This window comes from Mobula birostris, chromosome 14 (assembly GCF_030028105.1).
Source record: "Mobula birostris isolate sMobBir1 chromosome 14, sMobBir1.hap1, whole genome shotgun sequence".
Classification (NCBI taxonomy): domain Eukaryota; kingdom Metazoa; phylum Chordata; class Chondrichthyes; order Myliobatiformes; family Myliobatidae; genus Mobula; species Mobula birostris.
Window position 1 is genome coordinate 21,866,299 of NC_092383.1, and position 14,051 is coordinate 21,880,349.

The window sequence follows — 14,051 nt, forward strand, 5'->3', positions numbered from 1 at the left end:
ATCAGTATTGCTTCTTGCACTGATACAGAAGTCAAAAAATTCATCCTTGGTTCACCAACTATGTTCTCACTTTCACGTGGTTCACGTCTGACCCTTCTCTTTCTTGACACTTTTGTCTCCATCTCGGGGACAGGGTAGTGAGCAATATCTATTTTAAGATTACCCGTTTCCACAACTATCTCCTACATTTCCTCTCACCCCGTCTTTCATAAGGACTCCATTCCATTCTCCCATTTGTTGACAAACTCAGCAACGAAAGGAGAGGGATTGGGGACAGATAAAGACAAATTCAACAAACTCAGGTAGACAACTAGTTTGGCATGGACACTGTACCAAAAGTTTGCTTCTGTAGTGATTAGTTGTGATTCTAGTATATCTGCTCTAATGACTAGACTTACTTCAACAGTGCTTTTGAAATGTTTTTTTTTGTCGTCAACTTCTCCCCCTCTATAGTCGATATAGCTCTTAACAGTGTCTCCTCCATGTCCCACATTCCTGCTCTCACCCTCTCTCCTCCCAGCCAGAAACCTAATTGTTCTCCCCGTTTTTACCTTCCACTGCAACAAACCCCACATTTCACTGGATTAATTTCCATAATTCTTTGTCACCCCAATGAGATATCACAACCAGACACATCTTCTTGTATCCTCCTCTTTCAGTATTGTAAATAAATAATTTCTTCTGCAATTTCCAGGTTCATTCTATCACCTGCACCAACCCCTCTCCATCTCACAGCACTGTTCCCTGCAACGGCAGGAGATGCTTCGCCACTCTACCCATTTCCTTCTCACCGTCTATGACCCAAGCTGTCTTTCTAAGTGAAACAGCAGTTCTTCTACATTCAATGCTCACTTCACACTGGAGAAATCAGTCACAGGTTTGGCTCAAGAACATTTCCACCCAGTCTACATAGATGCATTAGGAATCCAGTTACTCCACTTTAACTCTCTGTCCCTCTTGAATTCTGAACACTGCATCTTTGACCTCCTAAGTTTCTCCCATTGATACCCAACACAAGCTCCAGAGTACAAGATTCAATTTAACTATTTTAGGCAGCCATGCTTCTTTTCACTAACTCTTTCTCTTTGCTAAGATAGTTCTCCTCTGGAGAATTATGCTCTACAGACATTAGACCATAAGACATAGGAGCAGAATAAGGCCATTTGGCCCATTGAGTCTGCTCCACCATTCTATCAAGGCTGATTTACTATCCCTATCAACCCCATTCTCTTGCCTTCTCTCCATAACCTTTAACGCCCCAATTAATCAAGAATCTATCAACCTTTGCTTTAACCATACCCAATGACTTGGCCTCCACAGCCACTTGTGGCAATGAATTCCACAGATTCACTATACTCTGGCTAAATAAATTCCTATTCATCTCTGTTCTAAAGGTACGTCCTTGTACTCTGTGGTTGTGCCGTCTTGTCATAGACTCCCCCACTATGGGAAACATCCTCTCCACTTCCACTCTACCTCAGCCTTTCAATATTCGATAGGTTTCAATGAGACCTCCACTCATTCTTCTATCCATGCTTGTATCTTTCCTGTAATACCATGGGCTCTTAGCGTGTTCAGCATCCTCACGTGCAGTACCTTGTCAAAGGCCTTCTGGAAATCCAAGTAAACAATATCCACTGATTCTCCTTTGTCTATCCTGCTTGTTATTTTCTCAAAGAATTCCAACAAATTTGTCAGACAAGATTTCTCCTTAAGGAAACAATACAAAATTTGGCCTATTTTATCATGTGCTTCCAAGTACCCTAAAACCTTGTCCTTAATAACATCTTCCCAACCACTGAGGTCAGGCTAACTGGCCTAAAATTTCCTTTCTTCTGCCTCCCTCTCTTCTTAAAGAGCTGAGTGACATTTCCTATTTTCCAGTCCTCCAGAACCATTCCAGGATCTGGTGATTCTTGAAAGGTCAATACTAACGCCTCCACAATATCTTTAGCTCCCTCTTTCAGAACCCTGGGGGTGTAGTCCATCTAGTCCAGGTTACTTATCTACCTTCAAACATTTCAGCTTCCCAAGCACCTTCTCCTTAGCAACTTCACTCACTTTTACCCCCCTGACATTCTTGAATTTCTGGCATACTGCTAGTGTCTTTCACAGTGAAGATTGACACAAAATAATTATTAAGTTCTTCCACCATTTCTTTATCCCCCATTACTACCTCTCCAAGGTCATTTTCTAGCAGGCCAATATCCATTCTTGCCCCTCTTTTACTCTTTATACATCTGAAAAATGTTTGGTATCCCTTTTATTTTATTGGGTGGCTTACCTTCACATATCAGCTTTTCTCTCTTCATGGTTTTTTAGTTGCTCTGTGTTGGTTTTTAAAAGCTTCCCAATCCTCTAACTTCCCAGTAATTTTTGCTCTATTATATGCCCTCTCTTTGGCTTTTAAGTTGGCTTTGCCTTCTCTTGTCTCTTGTCAGCCACGGATTTTTTTTTTTCTCTTCATCTTTGGGATGTATTGCTGTTCTGCTGTCATCCCTGGTAGTGTTTCCTTCCATTCAATTTTGGACAGCTCCTCTCTCATGCCTCTATAACTCCCTTCACTCCACTGTAATAATGATACATACATTTAACTTTCTTCTTCCTCTCAAACTGCAGGGTGAATTCAATCATATATTATGATCACTGCCTCCTAAGGGTCCTTTTACTTTAAGCTCCCTGATCAAATCTGATTCATTATGCAACACTCAACCCAAAACTGCTGTTCTGCTAGTGGGATCAACCTCAAGTTGCTCTAGTAAGCCATCTTGTAGGCATTCTACAAATTCCCCCCCTTGGAATCCAGCACCAACCATTTATCTAATCTACCTGCATATTGAAACCCCCATAACTATAATAACATTCTCCTTTTTATATGTCTTTTCTATTTCCTGTTGTAATTTGTACCCCACATCCTACCTACTGTTTGGAGACTTCAATATAACTCCCATCAGAGTCTTTTTGTCCTTGCAGTTTCTTAATTCTACCCACAAGGATTCAACATCTTCCAATCCTAGGTTACCTCTTTCCAAGGATTTGATTTCATTTTTTAAAGACAGAGTGACACCATCCCTTCTGCCTACTTGTCTGTTCAATACAATGTGTTGGATGTTAAGCTCCCAACTGTGATCTTCTTTTAGCCACGACTCAATGATGCCCACAACATCACACATGCTAATCTCTAACTGCACTACAAGATTATCTACCTTATTCCATATACTGATTGCATTCAAATATAACATGTTCCGTCCTGTATTCATCACCCTTTGTGATTTTGCTCCAATGTGACATTTCAACTCATCCCATTGACCGCAATTTTGCCCTATCATCTGCCTGTCCTTCCTCACAGTCTCACTGCACACTGCATAGACTTGTATACCAACTGTCCCATCCTCAGTCCCAGCACACTCTGGTTCCCATTCGCCTACCAGATAGGTTTAACCCCTCCCCCCACAGTTCTAACAAACCTGCCCAACAGGGATATTGATTCCTGGTCCCCCTCAGGTTCAGGTGTAACCTATCCTTTCTGTACAGGTAATACATTCCCCAGATGAGATCCCAATGATCCAGAAATCTGAAACCCTACCCCCTACACCAATTCCTCTTCGACACATTCACCTGCCAAATCATCCTATTCTTACTCTCACTAGCACACGGCTCAGGCAGCAATCTAGAGATTACTACCCTGGAGGTCCTTTTCAGCTTTCTTAAAACTCCCTATATGACTTCTTCAGGACCTCTTCCCCTAGGTCATTGGCATCAATATACTGTATACCACAACTTCTGACTGCCCACCCTCCTGCTTTACAATGCTGTGCACCCGATTTGAGACATCCCTGACCGTCTTCTGGGAGGCAACATACAATCCGCATGTCTCTCTCACATCCACAGAATCTCCTGTGTGCTCCTCTAACCATGGGATCCCCTATCACTACTGCATTCCTCTTCTCCCCCTTTCACCTCTGAGCCACAGAGCCTGACTCAGTGCCAGAGACCCACTCACTGTGGCTTCCCCAGTAGGCCAAAGCAGTACACTTATTATTGAGGGGAACAGCCACAGGGGTACTCTACACTGTTCCCTATTCCCTTTTCTTGTCCTGGTAGTCACCCAGCTACCTGCCTCCTGTCAACTCTTGCTCCCTGTAGCTCCTATCTATCACCTCCTCATTCTCTTGTATGAGCTGAAGGTCATCCAGCTGCAGCTCCAGTTCCTTACCATGATCTCCAAGGAAATGTAGTTCAATGCCCTTCATGCAGACGTACATAGTTATCAATAAAACTGGAGTTCTCCCAGAGTTCCTACATCTCACTAACCCTGGACCCATTCTCACTGTAGTAGCTGTATACTAATAGACAAAGAAAGATATTAAAAAAACCTAGAAACCTACTTAGAACCTCTGCCTGTCCTCGTTGAATCCTGTTGTGCTAAGGCCTGACCACTCTATCAGTGTCCACTCCAACAATGGCTGCTCTGCTTATACATCACTTCTTTTTATTAGCGTTTGCTGAGCACCTAATAACTCATTATGATTGCAGCCCGCTGAAGAGTTTCGAAAGGCCTTGGGTTCTTTTTAAACCTCACGCCTCCTCGGTCAAACAGGTGACAATGGGTCACATCCCATCTATTGACTCCACCCCTCCCTCTCTCCACAATTCCAACACTTGTTTCCTTACTTTTCCAGTTCTGATGAAGAGTCCTTGTTCTGAAACATCAATTGTACTTCTTTCCCTGTTGAGGCTGCTTGACCTACACAGTACTTCCTGTTTCTTATAGAAGTTGCATGTTCAATGCTCAGTAGCTGCCATATTTGCTGATTACATATGAAATCACCATTACCTGGCTTTGGAATGGTTCATACAGGGAATAAGAAGGAACGGAAGAGAATTTGGACATTATGTTCACTTCTCAATTTTCTGAGATTTTGCTAATCCCATTTTATAAAATAGCATTTGCAAAGAGCAACCCAGTCCCCACGTACCACTGAATATTCTAGAATACTCAACGCGCAATCACACAGGGAGCTAAACCACTCTTACCTCGCATTTCTTTCCTTTGATTTTGCAGGCACAGTTCTAAACCTTGTTTCTTCATTTCAAGTGTTGCAATGTCCCCTTTAAGCTTCGGAATTATCTGTGAATAGACACTTTACTTACTATTTTATACACAGGTCATATTTAGCCTCTGATGGTCAACTATCAGGTGGAACTTGACAGCTAGGCTAAAATTGCTGACACAGATATCTAACAATATGCGTCTTTCAATTGCATACGATGGTGACAGTTCGCTCATGTCAGCTCACGTTTATTTCAGATTCTCACTCCTGGAGGAGACAAAATTGAATCTCCTTTTGCCAAGCATTTTACAGTAGGTCACCTGGCCTCCCCCTGGTGTGCACGGCCCCTCTCCTGACAAATATTTTGTTGACCTGGACTTCCAGATCCCTTTGGGTCAAGCTGGGAGCTCTGTTGCTCTCCCCTGCAGGCCCCTCTCTTCTCCCATGCCAATCCTGCATTATTCTGGTTGCCATGACAACTGCATCACTAATAGCCGCTGACCTGTTATGGCTGCACTGAAATGAGGGCTGTCCTATCTGAGATCTGCTTTAGCCTGTCTTTCTGGATGCAAAGAACCTAACTGCTATACGAAATTCGGGCCAACCTACTAATACGTTTTGCAGATGAACCTTACTTGGCATTATTGCTCAATGCAACAATGTTTTCAAACCTCATGAAAGGGCAGAACCCCGTTCCAGGTCTAGGTGCTTACTGCACATACCAGTGCTTCATTGGTCAGCTGTGTTATTTCCTGCCGTAAACTCTCATTTGCCAGGTACTCTTCCTGAATCTGCTCTTGCAATTGAATTCTTTCCTCTCTCAGATGTTTTACTTCATCAGTCAGGGCCTCTATCTGATGCTCATAGTCCTCCTTCTGGTTTTGAAAATTGTTCTCCAATTTCCTTAAAGGAAGAGAGCAGAAATAGTACGATTAGCTGTAAAACCACATCATCCCATATTTGTCACAAAGCCCTTTCTCATGCATTTCTCTATTACCTAATTGAGATTTATGCCTAACAAAGAGGCGATTCATCCCATTCCACCCCACCCCCACCCCCCAACCCCCAGCTGGACAAACAGGACTTCAGGCTAATTCCGTTTCCCACCTCTTGGGCCACAGCCTTCTCAGCGTCCCCACTCCTAATGGAGGTGCTTTGTAAACTCAAGTGGGAATTTGTGCCTCCACCACCCTTTCAGGCACTTAGTTCCAGACCTCCTCTGTTTAGAGAGAAATACTTCTCAATTTTTATTTCCATTGACTTGCTAAAGAGAGCAAACAGATTGTGATAACACAGACAAAAATTGCTGGTGAACGCAGCAGGCCAGGCAGCATCTGTAGGAAGAGGTACAGTCGACATTTCAGGCCGAGACTCCTCGTCAGGACTAACTGAAGGAAGAGATAGTAAGAGATTTCAAAGTGGGAGGGGAAGGGGGAGATCCGAAATGATAGGAGAAGACAGGAGGGGGAGGGATGGAGCTAAGAGCTGGAAAGTTGATTGGCAAAAGGGATACAAAGCTGGAGAAGGGAGAGGATCATGGGACGGGAGGCCTAGGGAGAAAGAAAGCGGGAGGGGGGAGCACCAGAGGATGGGCAAGGAGTATAGTGAGAGGGACAGAGGGAGAAAAAGGAGAGAGAGAGAAAAAAAAATTTTAAATAATAAATAAATAAATAACAGATGGGTTACGAAGGGGAGGTGGGGCATGAACGGAAGTTAGGAAGTTAGAGAGTGATAACACAGATTGATTTCAGGATGAAACAGTGAGCACTTTTTTCCCTAAGTGGAGCCTCTCCATTCTATCGGTTATTTCTTATTGTTTATGATAAAAACTAACCATGTATCCAGGATCTAGCTAAAACATCTCTGATAAACACAGAAAACGCAAGAAATACTCAGCTGGTCAAGCAGCAACCATAAACAGATTGTTCCAGTCTAAAACTTCTTCCACTTTTTGAACTGAACTGTTAACTCGATTTCTTTTTCAGCTGCCTGAACTGCTGAATATTTGCAGCATTGCCCCCCGTCCCATTCTATTTCAGATTTCCAATGTAACTTTTTAAAAAATCCCATATTGTCCTAAATATATATATTTGTGATTTTTTTTTCAGAACGAATGATGCACTAGGCACACTGAAGAAACATGCAATGACAATACGAAGATTGCTTCTACCATAAAAATAATGAAATTGAGAGAAAAAATATCGCTTGCTGCATTATTCTGTGCCAAATTCCCTTCACCTTTCACCTTTAAGAATTGTGAATGGAAAAATATTGACTTTACTGGAATTGGAAAAGATAATGAGAGAACTGAAAGTGCCATTTTATAACAAAATTCAGAGCTGCCAAGACTGTTCATGTGATCCATTCCCCAAAATGAATAGTTAGGCATTATCTATATTAAAAACTAACAGAAACTACTATGGGAAAAGGCAATACCTCTAAAGTGCAATTTCTTTTTAATAGAATAATATTTGGATTGCTTTCTGTGCTGTCAAATGTTGTACTGCGAGAAGGAAATAACAAAAAGAAAAATCACAGAGAATTTAGAAGCAAACAACAGGAATTCTGCAGATGCTGGAAATTCAAACAACACACATAAAAGTTGCTGGTGAACGCAGCAGGCCAGGCAGCATCTCTAGGAAGAGGTGCAGTCGACGTTTCAGGCCGAGACCCTTCGTCAGGCCTCTTCCTAGAGATGCTGCCTGGCCTGCTGCGTTCACCAGCAACTTTTATGTGTGTTGCAGAGAATTTAGAAAGCTGGTTCTGACAGATCAGACATGATTTTTCACTTCCTCGGAGCTATATAGTTACTATTTTCACAAGGATCACTTCAAATTTCTGATGCTACAAAACAAATTTTGCCATTTTTTATCTGCGACTTGGACAATGTTTCAGTCTGTTGATTGAGGGATTGCATATTGGTTTGAAAATGGGGTCTGAATCCTGGGAATATGTTCAGGAATGGGGTTTCAGTGCTCTTGATATCATGATAGACCTTTAATTCCTTAAGCAGTTTTTCCAAGGAGGAAATGAAGTATTTTGAGCCACGACACTTATAATAAGGAATAAACATGATGCACACTAATAGTTCTACAAACTCTTACCCAAATGAGTAAATTCAATAGTGAATTTGGGTATCATTAACATAAGCGATAAGGAGCTCTCTACTCTACAAACAAAAACCATCGTCTTTATTTCTCCACATGTGAAGATATTGCCAGTGGACTTGGCAATTATTTACTAACACCACCAATTCTTTAAGTATATCAGCCTTCTCTAAAATTTTCTTTAAAGTCCTCTTTCTAAACTAAGCTTTCATCAGTTTTTACTTCCTTAGGTGTAATGTCTGCATGTCCTTTCAAATTATATTTCTGTGAAGTACTTTGATAGTTTTCCAGTTTTAAGGGCACTACATAAATTCAAAGTGTTGCTATTATTGGTTTATGGGCATCTTAAATTATTAAAGAATGCTGTTGTTTTCTAATTGACTACAATTCAATGGCCATTGAAAATGATGTAATTCATTCTAATTGCACCATTTTCAATGGCCATCTGGCCATCTAAATAAAAACATTGCAATGACGTTAGCAAAGCAAAAGTAGTTCCTTAATTCAATGATTGTTTCAAGCCCACAGATGTACATGACGTAATTTATCTTCCAGCAGATACAATTTTTTTATATCAGTTGAATCATTCACAGCAGTTAACATGGCATTCAAACTTATCTGCTGAAGAAGGCCATTACTACATCCTAGCCTGCCATAACCATTGTAAAAACAAAAGTAATACTTTAGAGACCTGCAGCTTTACCAGTAGCATTTTACACAATGTATTTGCGTCTTTACTTCATAATATCTGGTTGCTTTGAAAGACAAACTAGGCACAAATGTTCAGCATTAACAGAATCAGAACCAGGTTTCATATCACTGGCATATGTCTTAAAATTCATTGTTATGCGACAACATAATAATGAAAAACTGTAAATTACACAATATATATAGTTTAAAAAGTTACATTAAATAAGTATTGTAAAAAGTGGAAAAAAAGTGACATAGTGTTCCTGGGTTCAGTGTCCATTCAGAAATCTAATGGCAGAGGGGAAGAAGCTATTCCTGAAATGTTGAGTGTCTGTCTTCAGGATTTGTATATAGACATCCATTAGTCTCGTGAGACCATGGATTTGCGCCTTGGAAGGTTTCCAGGGCGCAGGCCTGGGCAAGGTTGTATGGAAAACCAGCAATTGCCCATGCTGCAAGTCTCCCCTCTCCATGCCACCGATGTTGTCCAAGGGAAGGGCATTAGGACCCATACAGCTTGGCACCGGTGTCGTCGCAGAGCAATGTGTGGTTAAGTGCCTTGCTCAAGGACACACACGCTGCCTCAGCCAAGGCTCGAACTAGCGACCTTCAAATCACTAGACGAACACCTCAACCACTTATTAACCACACGCCAACACTGTCTTCAGGATGTTAACATATAAAATCTGTTTATATGCCCAAATACCTTTCTGTAGTTGAGCTCATAATATGGAAGCTCAGTTTCTTCATGACATCAATTGCTATTACATATCTCATTACATCTTTTCTGTAACTTAAAAAATGATAAATATGCACTTGATGTGGAAACATGTCCTTGGAACCAAGTCTGAGACTATGTATTCTTGTTCAGCTTATCATTTCAATTACTCTTTCAAAGTAATACTGATAGGAAACCCAATTTTCATTTGAAAAGGAGAAACAGAATGCCATTCAGATAGAATCTCTCTATACCTTCTTTGACGTTCTTCCCTTTCAAAATCTTCAAGATGCTGCTGTGAAATTTGATCCAATTTTTCTGTGAACAAATAGAAAGGATCAAATAATCATTTCGCTAAATTTCTTCTATAACAAACACTTTGATCTTGTTCCTGTCGGCAGTTTCAATTAACAACATAAAAATATTTTGAACTTTCATAGGATCAGGGGAAGAATTCTCACACATTTTCAATGTTAAGCAGGGATTTTATAAAAATGGTTTCAGTGATTTGATTCTGTTTTGTTTTCTGATTAAAAATTCTAGGTTAGTGTCTATTCTGAAACTGTTTTCATAATCCAAATCAACTTTACAGACTAGCATTAACTACACTATCAGAAATGGTATTAAAAATGGTTGGTATCTCAGTACAAGGCAGACAAAGACCCTAATGCAATATTTCAAAAAAAAAAGGATCTTCAATGCAACATTTTTACATGCTACATAGTCAGATTCCACTAGCAAAGTGTTCATGGATCTTTGCTGAATGCAATGTTGTGACATCGGATTCTGATGTCCAATAATTGACCACCTTTCCCCAAGTGGTCTCCTTTAAATTCAGAATGCAGCATAATGCATCCAAACACACTGCTGCCAATCCTGCCATCCTTCCTGACTGTCCACTGGTTGCTGCTTCATCCCCTCTCCCTCAAGATCTCTGCCACCCTCTTCATCGTTTGGTCTTCACCTCCAGTTGCCTTTCGAGACCCACATTTCATCCTGCATCCTCCAGGCTAGCTCTATCCACGTGTCACCTGGTCCAACACACTTACTGTGAACCCCACCCTCTTGTGATGGCAGGAGATCATCGAGGAAAGATCCTGTACATACTTACGCATACAAGCCCTGTCCGTGATCGCACCACGACACAGTATTACAGCCCGAGGTATTGGACGGAACAAAAGGATCCCTTTATACGTCACCATCTTTAACACCTTTTTTTAAAAACTCATATCGCCATTTTTAATTCAGTATATTTTGTACCTCAACCCTTTAAGCTTTTGGTTAACAACTTCAGATTTTAAAATAATGCTGTCCAACACCTTAGCTCTTAGTGGGAAAGTTCCAAACTTCCAACAGCCTTCGAGCCCAAGGATAGTTTCCAACTTTGGTCACTTGCATGGGTACATGGCAGGAGTGTGATTAGTGGGAAGGGATGAATCGATAAAGAAATCATGGAGGGAGTGATCTCTGCAGAAAGCAGAGAATGGAGAAGAGGTATGATGTGTTTGGAGGTAGGATCCCATTGAAGATGGTGGATGTTGCAGAAAATGATGTGTTGAATGTGGAGGCTTACAAAGAAAACATACTTTTCATCTCTTGGGTCTGTTCCTGGTGTTGTTGCTTCATCTTCTCATTTTGAGCCTGCAGGGATAATGTTTCCTTCCGGAGTTCTGACAATGTCTGTGGGAATAAGAAATTGAAAGAAAGAATAAAGATGCTCTGGGAACATTATTGAGGAAAAGATAGGGTTCAATTTTTCCTTCTACTTCCCCTTCAAAATGCCAAGCCAATAATTTGGATCCAGTTCTATGCCATTCCACATGGTACCTTTTCCGTTTTTGCCTTGCTTTTCTTCATTTGGTCCTCAAGGAACTGCTTTTGTGTCACTGTTTTCTGTAACTCTTCCTCAACTTTGTGAAATTTTTCCGAATCAACAGATTGAAGTGCAGACAGAGAGGTCAAACGTTCCAGCAGTCCTTTGTTCTCTTTGCTCTGGTACAGAACAACAAAAACAGATTACATATATTCAAAGGTTATTTTATCTCTACTAATAACTTAGTCACAGCAAGTGTGAAACATAGAACTCTACAGAAAAGGAACAGGCACTTCTGCCCATGATGCTGTACCAACCAAAGTAATCTAGCAATTAAATACCTAACGAAGCTGGTCTCTTCTGCCTACACTATGTCCATACTTCTCCATCCTCTGCACATTCATGGCCTATCAAAGAGCCTCTTAAATATCTCTAAGATATTTGTCCCCATTACCACACCTGGCAGCACATTCTAGGCACCCACACACTTCCCTGTGTAAAAAAAAAATTGACCAGCACATCTCCTTTCAACTTGTTCCCTCTCACCTTAGATGCATCTTCTCTAAATTAGGTAGTTTGACCTTGGGGAATTGATACTGGCCATCTATCTATGCCTCTTAGGCCTCACGTCAGCCTTTGCTGCTGAAGAGAAAATAACTTTAGTTCATCCAACCTCCCCTTATAGCAAATGCCCTCTAATTGGTAAGTATCCTGGTAAGTATCTTCTGCACCCTCTCCAAAGCCTCCACATCCTTCCTGCAATGGGGCAACCAAAAATGAATGCAATACTTCAGATTAGGCCTAACTGAAGTTGTAGGAATCTGCAGCATAACTTCCAGACTCTTGAAGACATTGCCTCAACTAATAAATGAAAGCATTCCATCTGCCTTCTGTTCCACCTTATCACCTGTGCAGCAAGTGCATCAAGCCAGGAAGAAACCAGCCTATTCATTTTTTTTAATATTGCATTCAAATCATTTCAAACATGTATAAATAAATCTGACTGAATAATTTTAAGACATAATTGGCTTAACAAAACATCCCTAAATACATTTACTAAATTTGTAATAGGCCATTTGTAATGGCTAGAGTGACTATGCCTGTTCCCATCCTGTCTTTTCTCAGTTCCTTCATCTCCACTGCGTCTTTTCCTAGCAGGAGGCTTTCCTTTCTGGGACATCAGAGATGCCTTCCTTCTTCAAAGAATGGAGATTCCCATCCTCCGCCACTGATGCTGCCCTCATCCGCATCTCCTCCATTTCCCAAACATCCGCACTTATTCTTCTTCCCGCTGCCTTAATATGGGTAGAGTTCCTCTTATCCTCAGCTACCACCCCACGAGCCTTCACACTCAACACATCATTCTCTATGACTTCTGTCACCTTCAATGGGATCCTACCACATCGTTACTTTCCTTCCAATCTCCACTTTCTTCAGGGGTTGTTCCCTCCATGATCCCCCTGTCCATTTGTCCCTCCCGACCAAGCTCCCTCCTGGCACCTATCCCTGCAAGTGAGAGAAATGCTACACCAACTGTACTCATTCACCTCCTCCCTCACCTCCATTTAGGGCCCCTTATGTTGACACTGACAGGTAAATTTCAATAATTTTACCTTATAGAAAATGGCATTTGCAATTCTTTGTAAACACTGCGAAACGTTCCCTCTCAGGCGGTCTATTGGGATTGAGGAAGGTTTGCTTTCACTCTAGTTTTGGGATTTCTGAGGTGGCCAAGAAGACCATTATGGGAACTGCAGTCTCTTCCATGGATGGTTGATGGGGCAGGTGGGAGATTATGAGGTGGTATGCTCCTTCTGCTGCTAATGCAGAGTCCTCCGTGCTCCCAATGAATGGCCTCAAGATTCACAATACTATCCTGATTGCTCCCCCTCCACGTTGACCGGTCCTGGCCGAGTGATTCCTAAAGTTATTGGAAAGTACTTTGGAAGGACTTTGGCCCGAAACACTGCTGTCTATTCCTCCCCATAGATGCTGCCTGACCTGTTGAGTTCCTCCAGCATCTTGTGTGAGTTATTGGGGGTGCTGCATTTCTTCAAGGAAGCTTTGTGCACAGCCCCAAGCCGTTTTTCTCCGTTCACCTGGTAACCTCCCCCACAACAGAGCTTGGAATAGACTGTACAGGAAACCGATGTCAAGTCTGTTAGCAATGTGGTCTGCTCGACACCTGCTGACCGAAAATAACTTTTGTTTTCTTTATCGCTTGGAATGTTCTGTTTTGTAGTCTGACTTGTTCTGCTAAGCAGATTGGCCATGTTATGTAGGAATATGCGGTGACACTTACTGGCTACCCCCCCAGAATAGCCTTAGGTGTGTTTATCTCCTTAGGTGATGTTGGTTGTTAATGCAAATGATGCATTTCATTATACAGCATGTTTCAATGTCCATGTGATAAATAAATCTGAATCTGAATCCTATTGGGACTTCAGTACTGGAGATGTTGGCCTGAGAGGTTCCAATACTGGAATGCCTCATGTTTCTGGTTAATTAACTCTTTGATCTTCCCGTCATTCTCATCAAATAAATCTGGTTTCCCTTGAAAAGCCAAAATTTTCTTCACAATGCTATTTAAGGTGGACACCAAAGACCTCACTTGGTCTGTTCCTACCGGCTGTGTGGTGAAAAAAGCACAACAGCGTCTCTTTCACCTC

At 41.5% G+C, this 14,051-nt stretch overlaps 1 protein-coding gene across 3 annotated transcripts in view; it reads right to left on the minus strand.

Annotated features, from left to right (window-relative positions):
- myo5c (myosin VC) overlaps positions 1-14,051 on the minus strand; it is a 123,589-nt gene that overhangs the window by 39,422 nt on the left and 70,116 nt on the right. For all 3 annotated transcript variants that reach the window (XM_072278210.1, XM_072278209.1, XM_072278207.1), the window contains exons 22-26: positions 11,397-11,561; positions 11,156-11,249; positions 9,824-9,887; positions 5,777-5,957; positions 5,038-5,131 (exon numbers count right to left, since the gene is read on the minus strand). In XM_072278210.1, the coding sequence (XP_072134311.1) occupies positions 5,038-5,131; positions 5,777-5,957; positions 9,824-9,887; positions 11,156-11,249; positions 11,397-11,561 (598 nt within the window). The remainder of the gene's footprint in view (positions 1-5,037; positions 5,132-5,776; positions 5,958-9,823; positions 9,888-11,155; positions 11,250-11,396; positions 11,562-14,051) is intronic.